The sequence below is a fragment of the Leptonotus elevatus genome, chromosome 9 (assembly GCF_054856555.1).
Source record: "Leptonotus elevatus isolate MCC_2025b chromosome 9, RoL_Lele_1.0, whole genome shotgun sequence".
Lineage (NCBI taxonomy): Eukaryota > Metazoa > Chordata > Actinopteri > Syngnathiformes > Syngnathidae > Leptonotus > Leptonotus elevatus.
In genome coordinates this window covers 23,351,229-23,369,416 of record NC_141247.1, presented here as the reverse complement: position 1 = coordinate 23,369,416, position 18,188 = coordinate 23,351,229, and the positions used below count along the sequence as shown (strand labels likewise).

General features: G+C 42.7%; 1 protein-coding gene across 2 annotated transcripts; it reads left to right on the top strand.

The window, feature by feature from the left end:
- Positions 1-224: 224 nt before the first annotated feature.
- On the top strand, positions 225-17,121 carry sec24b (SEC24 homolog B, COPII coat complex component). Of its 2 annotated transcripts, XM_086085381.1 has the most exons (24): positions 225-527; positions 1,782-2,351; positions 3,959-4,099; positions 4,788-4,913; positions 5,282-5,368; positions 6,098-6,261; positions 6,344-6,528; positions 6,637-6,739; positions 8,365-8,491; positions 8,568-8,677; positions 9,436-9,548; positions 9,633-9,751; positions 10,447-10,502; positions 10,609-10,815; positions 10,912-11,035; positions 11,457-11,615; positions 11,688-11,861; positions 12,803-12,913; positions 13,007-13,182; positions 13,276-13,413; positions 13,484-13,588; positions 14,252-14,344; positions 14,814-14,917; positions 16,035-17,121. In XM_086085381.1, the coding sequence occupies exons 1-24, from the start codon at positions 443-445 to the stop codon at positions 16,144-16,146; spliced, it is 3,489 nt and encodes a 1,162-aa protein (XP_085941507.1). In that variant the 5' UTR covers positions 225-442; the 3' UTR covers positions 16,147-17,121. The 2 variants fall into 2 exon arrangements, 1 of the variants encoding a protein (XP_085941507.1); XR_015096000.1 differs by lacking the exons at positions 14,252-14,344; positions 14,814-14,917; positions 16,035-17,121 and having other exon boundaries at positions 13,280-13,413.
- Positions 17,122-18,188: the final 1,067 nt, after the last annotated feature.

Below are 18,188 nucleotides of genomic sequence, written 5' to 3'. Positions count from 1 at the left end.
AAAGAGTGTTCCAGTAGCATAAATTAAACTATTTCGTCAAAGCCCACACAAATATCAATCTGTATGGTTTCCACTCATTATTGACAGATAAGGGTAAGCAATTTTAAATTTATTTTACGTTCAAAGTCGGATTTTAAAGTTCAGAGGGGCGTTCCTGTTGCTTGTTCCCCAATGGGAGCTTTAAATTCCCACTCCCATGGAACGCCCCGAAAGGACCAGCGTGAGACAGCGAAGCCTGGCCAACATCCTCCCCCCCCCCGGAACCTTCACTCAGTTCGGCCGCTGACCCAGCTCAAACCCGGGTCGCCTATTACCATCTGCGGCCTCGCCTGCAGCGGATCATAGCTGCGCACAGGGCTCGGCGTCTGGTGGCACTCATGCGCTTTCTTTATTTCTGAGCCAGCAGTGTATCTGTGAGTTCGGGGGTGCTGTCGTGGGCGTGATGTCGGCGCCGGTAAACGGCTACTTCGGCTACGGTCAGAGCCCAACGCCGAACGGCGGAGCTGCTGCTCCTCCCCGACAGAATGGTAAAGATGGCCGGATGATGCGATTAGCCAGCTCCCTGAGCTTTAGCATGCACACGCTAATGTGATAGTTGCATACTCGTCACTTGCCACCCTCATGTAATCATAACCTTACATTAGAGATGGAAAAACGACAACAAAGAGAGTTGCATTTATAATATATTGCAGTTTAAATCAATTTATGCTTCTAGGTGCACCATTTTGATGGCTTGCAAATCAAAGGAGGATGCTAACATTAGCCTAGCGTCCATGGGCGAGCAAGATGGCAATTTTGCTCCACATTAAGAAGCTGTATTTCACAAATTGTCATCAATTTGCCTCCAGTTGGACACAGATTTGATCATCAGCGTGTAGTTTAAGTGTTTATTGTCAGCGCTGTCATGTTTGCATTAGCAGTGCACCGGAGCTGCTGAGCTAACAGCTGCTGATGAAGGTTGTGTGCGGTTAACAACAAAGCGTGTGCTGTGATATCGCATTTAAGGCATCATTAAAGTAGATATGGTTTTATATGATCGAACAAATGAAACGAAAGGCTTTCAGGTGCCGCAGCTCCATCAAGATACCCCCACACGAGGGTTTTGCAAACTTTTTGTTTGAGTTGGTGCACATATTTTACATGCAGCAAAACTCAAAGCAGACGACCCAAGAATTGTCACAAAAAAATAACAATGATCTTGTCTCAGTTTACTCACACATTGGATTGCTCAGTGAACCCTTTGCACAAATCCACTACTTCCTGAACCACGCCTTCACTTCCTGTCTTTCCTGATTGGACAAACTGTTTCATCCAGGTGTGCCTGACCTCAGTAACCACGACGACAATGGCCAGACACACCTGGATTAATCAGTTTTGTCCAATCACGAAAGTCGTGGATTTGTGCAAAGAGCCCATTGGTCCAACGATCATTTATTTACTACAAATAATGAATCTTTGCTCACTTACCTACTTCTGTTATTAATATTAATTTACTTACATACTTACTTAGTTATTTAATGTTTTCTTATTCTTGTTTCACTTCTTTTTACTGCACGACTGATTCCATGTACGGCTACGGTTGTTTTAAAGCGCTTTATAAATAAAGTTGAGTTCATGTCAAATTTGTGCCTTGACTCAATAAAAGCACCGCCAAGAGAAGTGCTATCATTTTTACATTTCTTTTAATCTGACTGCTATAAATAAAGCTCTGATATTTTGTCCCACCACATTTAATATTAACATGAATCTTTTTTTTCTTTTTTTTCTTTTTTACTTTCCAGGTCCAGTTCAAACGTACACCAACATGGGTTACTATGGAGCCCCACCTCAGCAACAGAACCGCCCCACCATCCCGTCACACTGCACCGGTGTGTCCAGCAAAGCCCCCGTCACAAACAGTGCCCACCACGTGAACAACTACGACCCAAATGACCGCCGTGTAGCACCCCCATGCTCTGCGCCCCCTCCCCAGCGGCACGCCGCCGCCGCCGTACGCTCCACGAGCGGCCACTACGCACAATTCCAGCAGCAGCATCCGCCCTATGCCACTCCAGGAGGTTATTACGGACAGACGTCGTACCACGCGCAGCAGCAGCAGCCCACTTTGTTGGCGGCGCCACCTAGTGGCCCCGGGGCTGCCGTCTACCCCATCGTATCCTACCCGTCTGCGCCGGGGACGAGCCAGTATGGCACGCTTGTCTCCGGCCAGATTGCAGCGACGGCGGGAGCGACGCAGTGCAGCAACCCCCCGCCGGGTTCTGCTACTACCGCAGCAGCAGCGGTGCACCCTGGGTATAATGTGGCTCCTCCCACTCAGATAGCACCAGCTGTCAATGGTCAAAGAAGCACAGGTATGGCCTTTTTATTTATTTAGTTTTAAAACTTTTGCTTCTGCTTTGTAAAGTGACTTTTTAGAATGGTTTAGGAAAGGTCAACTCAAATGTGGCTTGTATCCCCTGGTTGATCATATTTCCGTCAAATTCAAAATATAAAAAAAAAAATGTTTCTTCCTAAAGTGACAGCGAGAGATTTCATACATTCACACCTGTGGACAAAGACTACATTCTAGTACAGAGACAGGCCGATTATGTGCGTCGATATTGGGCATTTTGACGAATATCAGTATCGGCCCTTTTTTTTTCTTTTTTTTTTATTATCTGGCGGCGGATATAAGGTAACTCTAAAACCATTTTAATGTCAGGGAACTAATATTTAAATTTTTGTTAACTTAATAAGAGATCCTGCTGACCCTGGGAACATTCTGAACCTTTTGTTTTTGTTTGGCATTAAAACAAAGAAATGTGAACGTTTAAGTATTTTTACATTTTGGAAAAACATAAGAGTGCTATCTATGGTAGTTACTTGTTTAAGTTTCCATTTCACTTTTTAAGACGCACTGATAACCTTGGGGGCTCTCTGAACATTTTGTTATACATTTAAAAGGATGTCAATTGTTTAGCTTATTTGCTCCCCAAAACGTATACATCCGTTCTATTTTAAATATTGCCATTGTCCCAAAAATGCTAATGCTAGAGCATGGATGGCTTTGATGCAGCCTCTGACCTGAAGAGGACGGTTGAAGCAATGGTAGTTCTTCTTTTTTTTTAATCAGCAGGTGGCAGCAGAGTATAAGAGATCAACCATGTTGCAAAAAAGCTATTTTCCCCAGTATTTTAAACAGATTTGTGAATAATTATGAAATTTAGCTACATTCTAATGCTAATTACTGCTGAATGTAAACAGATACAAATATACCTTCTCTTCCTGATGAAAGAAGAGACACTAATCTTTCTTTTGGTAGGTTCCATGTTTTTATAGCAATAGAACACAATATTATGTGGGGCTTGCAAAATTAGTCAAGATCCAGTAAAACAGCCGGGAGTGAAGGGGATTGCTTCAGTGGAAATGATTGGGAGTGAATGAGTTAAGTTTTTTTTTTGTTTTTTTTCTAAGTTCAATAATGCTGTAAAGCTTTTGTATTCTCAAAAACTTTTACGCAGTTTAATACTTTTTGAAAAATTGGTTGTCGGTCTCCTCGACTACGAATAATCGTTTATCGGCCCTGAAAATACCATATTGGTCTATTTCACATTCTAGTTTGTAAAAAAACACACACACACAAAAACCCTGTGGTCTCAGGATGGAGCCTTGTGGCACACCCATTGTACTGTATATGGCTTAATCCAGCCATCTATTGTATTTAATAATAATAATAATAATGCATCCGATTTCTATAGCGCTTTTCTAGACACTCAAAGACTTCTTTAGTGCGTCCACAAATGGACTGGCGTTCATCCCATCTGACTTTGGCACTGATTAACGTCCATTCGCAGGCCACATGTCAACCGGCCACACTCGCACTCCTACTTTTACAGTCCCTTACGCACTTTCAACAAAGAACCAAGTACCACTCCAGATCATTTGAATTCATTTCCTCTTGTCCGTTTTGCCATTGCAGTCGCAAACACAGCCCACCAACACTACGACCACCAGGCTTCTTTAAACTACGACGCCTACGTCGGCGGCGGTACGAACGGAGAGCGACCGCCATCGGGAACTCCCGCAACGTCGGTGCACTCCTCACCAGGCCACCATCAAGGTAAATAACGCATTGTGTCCGTGGCGGCGCTATTTTCAGGTCGGGGACGGCAGATTTTGTTTTCTTGTTTTGTTTTGTTTTGCACCCTGCTGCTCACTTTGTGCATCGTTTACAAATTCATAATTCAATTTGTCACAGCTGCACTTTGAGGTGTTGCATCCAGTAATTATTACCCTACTTCCAAATATGCTGATACGAAGCGGTACACCTTATAAGACACCAAGTATCTGCTTGTTTTCACCAATTTACACCAAATTGTAATGTTCTAAATTTTTTACTAGAGATAGACCGATGTTTTTTTCAGAGCCGATATGGATTATTAGTAATCAAGGAGGCGGATAACTGATAATTGGAGCTGATATTCATATAGACTAAAAGGGAAAATGTGGTGTAAAAAAACTCAAAATTTGTTGGTAATTTTTAGCACATGTTTTTTGACTAACTTTTAAGATTTGAAAAATATTGGGAGTCCCCCCCCCCCCAAATCTTAGTCAATAGACAACCTCCCAGGGCCATTAGCATGTATTAAAAACTAAATACCTCCCTATCATTTTCTAGAGTAAAAAGTGCCGATATTTGTCAAAACGCTGAATATCGATCCCTACTATTTACATTTAGGAAGACATTCCTGATCACTTCTGCTCACCATCCCCCCCCTCCCCCTCCCCCTTTCTCCCATTTCCAACAGGCACGCAGTATGGCTACGTCGCTAATAGCGGCGCTAGCTCGGCCTCGGGTCCAAACGCGGCCCCCTCGTCATCCAGCTCGGAGGATGATGAGGATGACGACGATGAGGAAGAGGATGAGGAAGCAGGTGCGCTTTCGGTTTCGAGTTTTAACATTTATCATTTCCATCCCATTGACCCCCGAGGGGTCACGTTCCTCAGCCATCCTGTTGCCTTAAGTGTACCAGAGCAGATAATCCACTCGTTTGGAAGTCCGATTTAGTCAGCACTAATTGGATCCGTTGAGCTTCCCTTGCCAGCCGCTTGGGTTTGTTGTGGGACAGAAAATCTTCCCTCTCAAGTATTTTCTTATCGTTTTTTGATATTAGGACACACATGTGTAACTTTAGCAATAAAGCTAACGGGATCCTTCACACGTTATATTTCCATTTCCTTGAATTTAATTTCGTCAATCTAGCGTCCCCGTTGATTCTTTGTCACCGTGATGCTTTTTCAGGCGACGACACATTATCGTCGTCCACCACCGGCAGCGCATCACCAGTGCCCAACAGTTATGATTCCCTGGAAGGAGGCAATTATCCTGGTATGTACGAGGTCACAAACAATAATGAAATAAAATTTAAAAAACTATCAATTAATACAGAACTTTTGAGCACAAAAGTTTGCTCAGTCTATCTATTTTTATTGTTTTATTTTATTTTAGGGGTGTCAAAATTAATGAATTAATTTTGAGTTATTTTAAAGTTCCTTTAACGCCACTAATTGGGGGAATTCCCGTGGCAACGCAGCGGACATCACGGCAAAATTTAGCAGTGATAATAATGCATACATTTGTGGAAACTGGGGTCACGTTGTACTTTACAATTTTTAAAATGTGCAGAATTTCACAAGTTACTTCATGTTAAAGATGAGATAGTTGTTAATATGAAAAGAAAAATGCACTGAGCTGTCACCAATGTCTTACAAATGCAATAATGCCATCTAGTGGCAGAAAAATGACCAACACAAATCAATATCACACTTGTTTTTTTACAGTACAGGACATCTTTTTAATTTTAACTGAATTTTATTAATTATTATGAAATATTATGGGGGGGGAAAAGACAGATGCAGCCATATTTCTATTAGTTTAACATTTGTTCCACTTTTATGTTAACAATAGTATAAAAACGTTTTTGAAAATTATTGTACATTTAGAACATATATAAAATTTGCGATTAATCACTATTGAAGTTGTGACTAATGTATTTATTCATTTATATTTGATGTTTTTTATTGTTGTCATTTTCGGTCAAAACAAACCCTCATGCAGATTCGATGCCACCTTCCGCCAATATGACCAATCAAGCGCCGCCCTACGGTAGCTACGGCTACCCGGCCGCGCAGCCAAATTATCAGCAAGGACCAACCGCGCTCACGGACTCGCCGGCCTCTCACGAGCTGCTTGGACCGACGGGCTACCAGCAGTACTCCCAGGTTCGGCCCCCCCGCCTTCAACCAAATGGATTCATTAACATGTTGGTCAATTTCTACGCTGGCTTCTTTGGTTTGCGTTCAGCCTTTCCCGAGCATGTCGCAGCTGTCTGCGGCCCTGGGGGGCCTGAGCGGGGTCCCGGAGTTGGAGGTGGAGGCTCTCAGGCCTCTCAACCTGCTGCAGGAGAGGAATTTGCTCCCCCCGAGACCTCTGGAGGCCCCCGAACCCAACCTGAGTTCGGAGCTGAAGAAGGTCAACTGCAGCCCGCAGTATGTAAAACGTTTTTGACCTCTTGCTAAAGTCTGTGGAGGAAAAAATAAATAAATAAATAATAATAATAGGATGCAAATCAACTTCCTGTTTCTCGTCCTTATAAGGACGTTCCGATGTACCCTGACCAGCATGCCTCAAACGCAGGCTCTGCTCAACAAGGCCCGGCTGCCCCTTGGCCTCCTCCTTCACCCCTTCAGAGATCTACAGGTACGCTCTGAGCTCGAAAGCAGAAAAAGCTGCAAAGCGGAAGATCCACAGTCCAAGTTTGGAATTGACAACATCGTCATCCAATGTGGAGAGGCTTAAGCTCAATGAGTATCTCGGCGTTTCATTTGATGCAGAAGGTTTGCTTCATTGACAAGCGGGACGATGTGAGCGAAGCCAGTTTATTTTTAGAGGTGCTAGTTGCTAAGAGGGTCACTGATAGAAGTAGACGAGGACGCTTGTACTCCAGGACGAAATTCTCTGGAGTCCAATGGAGAATTAAGAAAACTATTGGGCTCCCAGAAAGACCAGAGAACTACGTGGGGAGTGGTTTTTTATGCAAATTAGCCATATCGTTACGAAGCAAAGTTAGCCTGCACGCTAGTTGGAGCAGTGAAAAAAAAAAAACACGTAAGGAGTCGCCGTATCGGGAGGAGTGAGTCTTGCTCTATGCTATAGTAGATATTGCCTTCCTTTTGCTGACACGCGTAGTAGGGCCACCATCTTACGTGTGTTTGGCTCCAATAAATTCATTAGAGCTCTTTTATTTATTTAGCGATTTTTTTTTTTTAATGCGGATTGTTTTGTTACAAACAAGACATGTAGCGATGCAAATTTTCTCCCTTAAAAGACCACAAACAAACCCTAAGAAGCATCTTAGTTAGTAGTGGTGAATGCAATTTTTTATTTATTTTTGAATTATGAAAATAACTTTGGCGCATGCATTTTTGTGCCGACCAATTTTAGTGGTCGACTTTTTTTCCCCAGCCCCACAAATATATTGACAGTAATATGTTCTATGCAGCCCCACTAGTCTAAATATGGTATTTTGGTTAACATTGCATTAGTGGAATATGAGTTAAGCAGCAAAATCCAGCAGTTTTGATCAATATCAGAAGACGGCCATTTTGCCACTTGCTGTCGACTGAAGATGACATCACAATTGCTCAGGCAACGACCAATCACAGTTCACCTATTTTCTGAAGCTGAGCTGTGATTGGTTGTCACCTGAGCAACTGTGATGTCATCTTCAGTCGACAGCAAGTGTCAAAATGGCCGCCCCTTGAGATGGATAAAAACGGTTGGATTTTGCTTCATAACTCATATTCCACAAATGCGATATTAAAGGGATACTTGACTCATTGAGCCATTTTCAGCAGTGAAGTTAATTAATTTGATAACGCCATTATTTTTTATGTAGAATTAATACATTTAAAAACTATATTTTTCCACTTCCTGTAGACTGATGATGACATCACCTGTGCTGAGGAAGTAGGTAACGACCAATCATGGCTCAATTTACTGACCAAATCCAGAAAACAGGTGAGCCATGATTGGTCGTTACCTACTTCCTCAGCACAGATGATGTCATCTTCAGTTGACAGCAAGTAGAAAATCCGCTTTTAAAAGGTATTAATTCTACAAGTTACCACATTAAATATAGCCAAAATATTCACTTTTTACTGCTGAAGTCAAGTATCCCTTGAGACTAGTGAGGTCACATGTAAAAGTATTATTGTCAAGAAATGTTTAAGTTGACTTCCATTTTAAACATAAGTTCATGTTTGAGGTGTGATTAGAGAATTGGGTCACATCAGTTTGCATTTTTAATAAATGTGTGTGTGCAGCAATTGCCAGTCATCACGTCCAACACCATCGTCCGCTGTCGCAACTGCCGCACCTACATCAACCCTTTTGTTACCTTCCTGGACCAGCGCCGGTGGAAGTGTAACCTCTGCTATCGGGTCAACGATGGTACGGAAACGTTTCATGGAGCGTTTGCTACTTTTAGCCACGCATTAATTAATGTTCAACTTAATTTTGTTTCCAGTACCAGATGAGTTCATGTACAACCCGGTGACGAGGTCATACGGCGAACCCCACAAGAGACCGGAAGTCCAAAACGCTACCGTAGAATTCATCGCCTCCTCAGACTACATGGTGAGAATTTTTATTTATTTTATTTTTTACTTCTGACTTGTTTTGAGTGCAACAGTCCACTAGATGGCTGTCTTGTTTGACTTGCATGAAGTGCAAAACCTGATGCTCAGTTTTGATGCACTGTCAGCAACAACAAATTATGTCTGCCAAACATGTGGTTCCCCGAGCAATGATTAAGTTGTAATATTTTAACTCATTCACTCCCGGCAATTTTCACTGAAGCAATCCCCTTCACTCCCGGCTGTTTTACTGGATTTTGACTGATTTTGCAAGGCCCACAGAATACTGTGTTCTATTGCTATAAAAATGTGGAACCTACCAAAAGAAAGATTAGAGTCTATAAATAAAAAAAAAAGTATATTTCTATCTGTTGCCGTTTTGCAGAATATAGCTAAATTTCATCATTATTCACAAAACTGTATATAACTGTGGGTAAATGAGCTTTTTTCGACATGGCCCTGGTTGATCTCTTTTGCTCTGCTGGCCGTGTTTGTGATAACTACAATTCCCTCAACTATTCTCTGCAATTGAGAGTTTGCATCAAATTCTTCTGTATGCTCTAGCATTAAAAAAAAAACAAAAAAAAACCGTATAAATCAGTCTTTGGGACACTTAAACTAGAACATATTTCTAAGTTTTTGGGAGCAAATGATTTGTTTTTGATTGTATGCAGGTGTACCTAATTTTGTGGCCGCTGATTGTATTTTCTATGCTGACTTCGCCACAATTCAAATTCTCAACTAAACTTGTGTCGATAGCTGCGACCCCCTCAGCCATCAGTCTACCTGTTCGTGCTCGACGTCTCACACAATGCCGTGGAAAGCGGGTACCTGAAATATTTCTGCGAGTCGCTCCTGGAGAACCTGGAAAAGTGAGTGTCGGGATCGTCAAGAAACTGTGCCTAGAAACAGATGGTAGGATTTAAAAAAACTAAACAAAAAAAACTGTTGTTTAGGTTGCCTGGTGACTCGCGTACCAAGGTGGGATTCCTCACATTTGACTGCAGCGTCCACTTCTACAACCTCCAGGAGGGACTGTCTCAGCCACAGATGCTGGTGGTGACTGATATTGACGGTATTGACTTCTCATAATCAGCATTTCTTTCGCTTTGTGACATTAGAGCTGTGTTGTAAAGAGACGTTTTTTTTTTCACAATTTAAAACCGTTCAAAGGCGTTTTAAGGACATATTTGTGATATATTTTTATACACACATCCCTAATTAGCCAATGCTAATCAGCGTGTCCAGGAAATATCATTGCAGCTCTGCTTACTGTTTGATTTGGACACGGTGTATTCCAAACATGGGTTACGATAGCCGGATGTCTGCCCATGTTAGCTTCCAATGCTGTATTCGCCTGAAATGGGCAAAAAATAATATTTTTTGACAGAGATGTTGAAAAATATTAGCATGTATGACTGATTTATGCAAGAGATAAGCGCCGCAGTGGCCAAAACATACCTAACTAAAATTAAGCTGCTCTAATAAATTAGCCACTAGGTGGTGCAAGAACAGTACAAAAAAAATACAACCTCACCTATTGATTTATGTGCTGCTTTTAACTCATTCACTCGCAGCCATTTTCACTGAAGCAACCCCTTTCGCTCCTGGCTGTTTTCCTGGATTCTGACTGGTTTTGCAAGGCACACAAAACGCTTTTGGGAGCAAATGAGTTAATATCGTGACATGACAATGATGTTCTTATGGCAAATTTTCTAACTGCATGTCCCCCCAAAGTAGTATTGCATTTAAACTTATTTTTTCCCGCAGATGTATTCATCCCATCCCATGACAGTCTAATGGTGAATTTGAAGGAGAGTATAGAGGTAGATTGTCACTTACTCAAACCTTCCAGAACATTCATCGAAACGCGTTTTTGTTTTTGAGCGTGGATGAATTCTATTCTTCCGTCTTTTCCTTTCCTCGGCGCAGTTGATCAAGGACCTGTTGACCTCGCTCCCCGCCATGTTCAGCCAAAGCAGGGAGACGCACAGCGCGCTAGGCCCCGCCCTGCAAGCCGCCTACAAGCTCATGTCGCCCACCGGCGGACGCGTCGGCGTCTTCCAGACGCAGCTGCCCACGCTCGGCGCCGGCTCGCTGCAGTCCAGGGAGGACCCCAGCCAGCGCTCCAGTGCCAAGGTAGAGCAAGGAAGCACGAGGACGACACTTCCAGGGGACCAGCCATGAAACTTGTTATTATTCTTGATTTTGCTTGCTCCTGTGACATATTCGCAGGGAGTGCAGCATCTTGGCCCCGCCACAGACTTCTACAAAAAGTTTGCACTGGATTGCTCGGGACAACAGATCGGTGTTGATCTTTTTCTTCTCAGCTCCCAGTACGCTGACCTCGCCTCGCTGGGTAAGTGGCTCAGCTTTCCAACATGGCTTCCAGCATGAAAAGAGTTGTTGTTTTTCCTTCCTGTCAGGTTCAGGCAAGCTAGAACATTTAATAAACAACAAATCAGAAAGGAGGACAAGCGGGTTAAATTGTGCCCAGTTACAGTCTCTAATCGCGCTCTGGACACACTTCGCCGTTCCCTTTGCTGTTGCTGTTCTAAAGGGGAGGGGTGCACACAACAGCAACCTTAAAGCAGTCACGGATACAAATCATCGTGCAGATAATAATGTAGACGTGTTTTTCTTCAGCACTGAAAGTTTCAAAGTCAAAGCTTCAAAAGTTCAATCGCAAAATATTCCTTCCTATAAATGCTTCGCAAAACTTAAAAGAGAAAATATGGCGTTAAATGCATGTACATTAATCCTACCATTTTGTTTCCCAGCGTGTATTTCCAAGTACTCTGCCGGCAGCATCTTCTACTACCCCGCCTTTCATCACATCCACAACGCAGCCCAGTTGGAAAAGTTCCAGAAGGATCTTGCGCGCTACCTCAGCAGGAAGTTGGGCTTCGAGGCCGTCATGAGAATACGATGCACTAAAGGTTGCCCTGGCCGAAACGTATATTGCCCGCTGCGCCGCTTGAAATAGCTGACGATCAATTTCCCCCACAAAGGTTTATCCATCCACACGTTCCACGGCAACTTCTTTGTACGCTCCACCGACCTGCTGTCCCTCGCCAACGTCAACCCGGACTCGGCCTTCGCCGTCCAGATGTCCATCGACGACTCGCTGGTCGACTCTTCTCTGGCGTGTTTCCAGGCCGCTCTGCTCTACACCTCCAGTAAAGGTGAAGGAGTCTTTATCGCAGTCGGTAGCGTTCTGACATGTCAAGGAAGCTGAAACATACTCAACGTAAGCCTAACTTCAAAATAAATTGACAGTGAAGCAAATAGTCTTAGTACACTTTTACTTTGAAATTCACCCACGTCGTGGCGTGATGGCTAGCTTGACTTCCCTTTAGACATTTCTTCATCGTAGTTGATTGACATTGTAGTTGCGACCAACATCAAGACAACGCTATCCCGAACTCACGTTCAATCGCTAATTGAGGACGCTAAGAAACCGCTAAGAAACCGCTAATTACGCCGTCATTGTATGATACGGCAGAAGTCTCCCACGTAAGTGGCTAGCGGCTAGCTTGTGGACCAAGGCTACTTTGTAATTCACTCTCCATGTTTAAAGGAAGGGAATGTGCCTTAAATTGCACGTTGAGGTCTTTTCATTATTTAAAAAAAAAAAAGAAAAAGAAAAGATAAATAGAACTTTGTCTTCATTTATTTTTTAAAGACTTTTGCCCATAAAAAAACAATAACATTCAACTCAAAATGTCACTTAGCTGTTTAGATTATAGGAACGCAACTTTCACAGCCATTAATACCTTATTTTACACCTGAACTATGTAAAAATAAGAATGTTTCTGCCTCATATTGCACTTAAAAGTTGTTCCTAAACGGCTATATTAGAAATATTTAATTGATTTTTTATTTAATGGGAAAATGTTTTACAAAATAAATGAAGACATAAATCCTACATGGCTATATAAGACATTTTCTTTTTTTTTATCCGAAAAACGATCCGATCCGTGACTCAAATCAGTGATTCGACCCGAACCGTGACTTTTGTGATCCGTTGCACCACTAATTATTATTATTATTATTATTATTCAAATGGATGGCTATGAAAAGGCTGCATTTTAGCCTCTAAGCGTGGATCCGTGTATTATTCCAGGGAAGAGGCGTATCCGGGTCCACACTCTTTGTCTGCCTGTGGTCAATCAGCTGAGCGACGTGTACGCCGGCGCCGACGTCCAGGCCATTACTTGCCTGCTGGCAAACATGGGTGGGTCACCGATACCTGCCTTTGGACTTCCCGCGAACCTTTTTGCGGGCTAAATGTTTGGTGTTAAGTTTTAATTTGCGTTTTTTTTTAAAGCCATCGACCGCTCCGTATCGTCGAGCCTGTTGGATGCTCGGGAGGCTCTGACGAACGCGGCGGTGGACTTTGTGAGCGCCTACAAGAACAACGTGTCCAACCTGCAGCAGTCTGGCCTGGTGGTGCCTGCCGCCCTGCGCCTTTTCCCGCTTTACACCCTTTCTCTGCTCAAACAGGTGCGGCTGCTTTTTTGCGCAAACGTCATTACAGTGCACCTGCCACGGTCCCGCTTTGAATCACCACCGGCCGATGTGCGTTTTGCTTCTCAGACAGCATTTCGCACGGGAACGAGCACACGCCTGGACGAGCGCGTCTTCGCCATGTGCGAGTTCAAGACGCAGCCGCTGCAGCAGCTGATGCGGATGGTTCACCCCGACCTGTACCGCCTGGATAACATGTCTGATCAGGTGAGGAAGAGGAGAGGAAATGAAATGATCCTTCACGAAGGCGATTGCAATTGCTGTGTTGTACCTGCAGGGGGCGCTCCACCTCAACGACACGCTGGTCCCGCAGCCTCCTCTCCTCCACCTGTCAGCCGAGAGGCTGAGCCGAGATGGCGCCTTCCTCATGGACTGCGGCAGCGTACGTATTCATCTCTGTCCTCTTACTGTGACGCCTTCAAGGACTTCTGTTGTCGTTGTTCATTTCAGCTCTTGTTTTAACTTGCATGACTCGTGGACCTGATTTTGTTTTGTAATTACTTTCATCAGAACAACTTAATCATCAAAATGTATGATGGCCTTTAATGAGACATGATTTCCGTTGAACTATTGTACTTTGTTATTGACTCAGACATCAACACATTTTATTTTAGTATGTTATTTTGGTGACATCGAAAACAAAACTATGTATGACATTTGTTTCCATGAAGCGCACTGAATATTCAGTCGTGCTCCTATAATGATTGATTTCTATTTGGGCCAATGACGTGCCACTTATGTAGTAGTGGTGCAACGGATCACAAAAGTCACGGTTCGGATTGGATCACAGATCGGATCATAAAAAATATGATAAGCCAAAAAAAAATAATAATAATTTTTTTTACTTTGTCTTCATTTATTTTGTAAAGCGATTTTTCCATTAAATTAAAAAAAATCAATTAAAAAATGTCTAATTTAGGATTTAGCGTTTTCATTTATTTAGTAATATAGTCCCCCCCCCCTCCCCCCAAAAATGTATCAATTCAAAATGTCTTATATATAGTCTATAGTGACTGTTTGTTTGTTTTCTCTCACACCTGTGCAGGTGTTTTACCTTTGGGTCGGCAAATGCTGCAACGACATTTTCATCCGAGACGTTCTGGACTACCCCAACTACGCTTCAATCCCACCCAATATGGTCAGTAATGCACGACATTAAAATGGAGGCTTGTTAAATTGGTGTCAGGAAATGAGCCCTTCATGCATGAGTGGTGCTAAACAACAATAGCAAAAAACGATGAATAGTGAATAGCTGGGGATTCCGTGTACACGGGTTCCACTGGAAGGTGCTCTATTTGTGTGACCCCCCCCCCCCCCCCCCCCCAAAAAAAAAAGCAAGTGCAGCAAATCAAACCTGCTGTTGCTGCTTTTTCACCCCTCGAATATTCCGGCCGACTGGGCGGACATCATCCGTCAGCGTGTTTATCTCCCTTTTTCACAAGGCGGGTTGATGCCTCCCAGAACCACCTACATACCAAACATTCCAAACGCACCCCCCCTCCGCCCTGCGCCACATTGTGCGGCTGACTCGCTTTTGCGGCTGGTAAAAGCGTCTTTTTGTTGTTGTTGATTTTTATGGCTGTTTGCGGTGATGCTGTTTCTGGCAGACTTGCATTCCTGAGCTGCAGACGCTGCTGTCGGAGAGGGTGCGAGCGTTCCTCGACTGGCTGCAGGACAACAGAGCCTTCAGCTCCATCCTGCACGTCATCAAGTAAGCGCTGTCACGGTAACCCCTTTAACGCTGCCTGGTGAAGCAGGTGTTCGCCATAAACACGAGGTGGCAAATCCAGGTCCAGAAAGTAAAACACCCTGCCACCGTTTGGCTTTAGCTCCTGATTCTAGCTAGCTAGCTAGCTCCCTAGCAGGTAAACAAGCACCATGGGAGCTAGCAAGGGAGCTAGCTAACACCTGAAACTAAAAACCCTGCCACGGTTTGGCTAGCTAGCTAGGGAGCTAGCCATAGCAGCTGAAAGTAAAAACCCTGCCGTGGTTTGGCTTTAGCCCCAGGTGCTAGCTAGCTAGCTCCCTAGCATGTTAACGAGCACTATGGGTGGGTAGCTAGCTAGCACCTGGGGCTAAAGCCAAAGTGTGGCAGGGTTTTTAATTTCTGGACTTGAAATTGCCATTTCTGGGTACGGGCGACAGAAAATGCTGAAAGGTGAAAAAAAATAATGAAACCCACCACACGTGCTGTCGATATCTTTTTGTCAAAATGTCAGTGATCCCTTGAGAGGAAGTTCTTCTCTATGACGGAGGCGTCTGCTTCCTCAGGGAGTCTATTGTTTGGGCCGCCTCCTTCTCCTTCCTGAGCACCATTGTTGTCTTGCTCAGCTGTCTTGTCGTCCAACACTTGGACTGATAAACAAACGCCATGAAGATTTACAGTACACATGTTGACTTTAGCCTCTTTGGTTAAATAGTAGTCAAAACAGTCTTATTTTATATGCACATTTTCTGTATTAATTAAAAACATATATAAATGGTTAAAATATTTTGTCTGTTTTCAGCAATTTGACGCCACCCTAAAATAATCACCCACGTCATTTTTTCAGATTTGTCAGGAAACAATTGAACCATTTTGCATCATGAGATGATTTAAGCAAAACATATTTTTGCCCAAAAAATGACTTGGGCAATTATTTTAAGAGGGTGACAAAAGCACATTTCACGGAATCTTATCAAAATTATTAATTGCTTGGAAAGCACCTCGAGGGAAAAAAAAAAAAGTCTAAATGAAAACATTAACCTCCTCCATGAACCAAATTTTCCACATGCAGTTCTATTCTGCCCCGTCATTGAAACGTGTGACTTTGTTTCTCTTTGTTTAGGGACGACGCCTCGGCGAAAGCGACTTTCTTCCAGCACCTCGTGGAAGATCGCTCCGAGTCAGCGTCCTCTTACTGCGAGTACCTGCAGCACCTCCAGCAGCAGGTATCCTAGTCGCAGGAAGAGGATCGTAGCAGGAACACGATTGTGATTGGCCGAGGGTGGAACAAGACAGCAAAAGCACGAAGAGACCTCTCCCCCGGCCTCGTAGCTTCTCCCGGAAAAAGGGCACGAGTAGAAATGGAGGCAAGAAGATGCCACTTTTGTCGTAGCGCTGTAGTGCTGTCCTTCCCTTTTTTTTTTTTCATTTTAGAAGATTTGACTGTGACTCTTTACGCAACTGAAGACGGGAAGCATTTCACTGGCTTGCACTCTAGAAGATTATTTTCCTGTCGGGAAGAACTGATAGCGTTGGGATGTTGGATACTCCTCACTTGACCAATCATGGAGGGAAAAACCTTTTGTCAACAAACTTTTTTTTTTCTCCCCAATCCCGGCGCTAAGTGTACTTTCCTCTTTGTAACTACTGAGAAGAATCTTTTACGGGCGATAATTTATGAAACAGCTTATTCAATAAAAATGACAAACCCAACGCTGACAGACTTTTAAACACGGTCATTTTCGTCGACGAAAAGCTCGCCATTACATCATGGACCGTCGCCGCTCGCGTCATCTGCCACGCCAGCCAGTACCTCATCACTTCGGCAGCCATTTTAATACAATGGTTGACTTCATGACAAACAGCTCTTTCTTGTTAATGGACTCCGCTGACAAGTATTTTTTAGTTTTAGTTTTAGTTTTTCAATTCTCAAATTAGACAGGTAAACAGAATCCAGATGTAAACAAACAACAGAGGAGAGCGAGGCTCTTGCAAATCACACTGCAACAGGGTAAGCTGACGTGTGTTGTAAATGTACTCATATTAGCCAATATACGCTAATAATAATAAAAATAAAAAGACTATGTTCAAGGGGAAATTGGACCATATATATAATGTTTTTTAAATATTTTCACTATACTTTGGTAATGACTTGAGTGGAAATTATTTGTATTCATTTAATTAAATAAAAAATATGAATTTTGATTATACCAAGTATATTTTGTTAGATATGTTTTTTTTATATTGAATTGAGATAAAAATATTGAATTAAAATGACTGTCCTCGATGAAATGGGAACTTACATATTTTTGAAATGTTTAATATTTTAAATAAAATTTTGCACCATTAAAATACGTTTCAAATTCCGGCAAAATGTCGAAGGGTACTGGCGAAAAATAAAACAGGAAATAAAAATAGGGTGTGGCCATTATATACTATACTATACTACACGAGAAATACTATTAATTCATAACATGTCAAAAACACATAAAATATGTTTACCTTGCAGGTGCTAGATAAATTAACACCATGTTAGCATGATGGCTAACTGCTAGCATAACAATGATCAGGAAAGCGCATTTTGATCATTTACCATGTCTTCAAAGTGCGACTTATTTTACTTTTAATGTCTTTTTTGTGTGTTCTTAATTCCGAAATCAAAACAACTTGGATTTCTCTCCAGTAGAATAAAAACAAAAAGGTGTCATGGTGGAATGTTATGATGCTAATAGCGTGACGCACCCTTTGCTAACAAGTGCGTCTCCAACTGCTGCTGTTCTCAAGGGGGGAAAAAAATGTAGTTTTGGCTTCAAATATATATCATCTCATTCTCCGTGCAGCTTCCAAACAGTAAAAAATGATGAATTAGTGGGAGAAGATGTGCAAATCCATGTGGGAACGCGTCTGAAAATGTGTGTAAATCTCCAACCTGGCCTCTACTTTGCATGCTTTTTACCCCAAAATGTGATTTGTTCAGGTTCTCTCAGTTGGTCTCATTGTTTCCAGCCTTCTGTGCTGTCAGCTATATTTAACATCAGCGCTAACTGGTCCAACCCTCCACATGCCCCAAATCATCATACACACCCCAAAACCCCTCTGCTGCCCCGTCGTCTCATTCCTACAAAACCCTCTTTGACGTGTTTGAGGAAATTACAGTCTTCAAACATGGTACCATTTTATTGATTTTTTTTACTTCCTTTGAAAGTAATGGGAACTGACTTGAGTTTTGAATTCTATTCATGTGGGAAATAGAAAGTTGCTGGTCCAACTATACTAC

Excerpts from the sequence above, each read along its gene's own strand:
- sec24b (XM_086085381.1), top strand. The coding sequence starts at position 443 with ATGTCGGCGCCGGTAAACGGCTACTTCGGCTACGGTCAGAGCCCAACG. Across the intron at positions 4,100-4,787 it reads CTCACCAGGCCACCATCAAG|GCACGCAGTATGGCTACGTC; the intron begins GTAAATAACGCA and ends CATTTCCAACAG. Across the intron at positions 14,918-16,034 it reads TCCATCCTGCACGTCATCAA|GGACGACGCCTCGGCGAAAG; the intron begins GTAAGCGCTGTC and ends CTCTTTGTTTAG.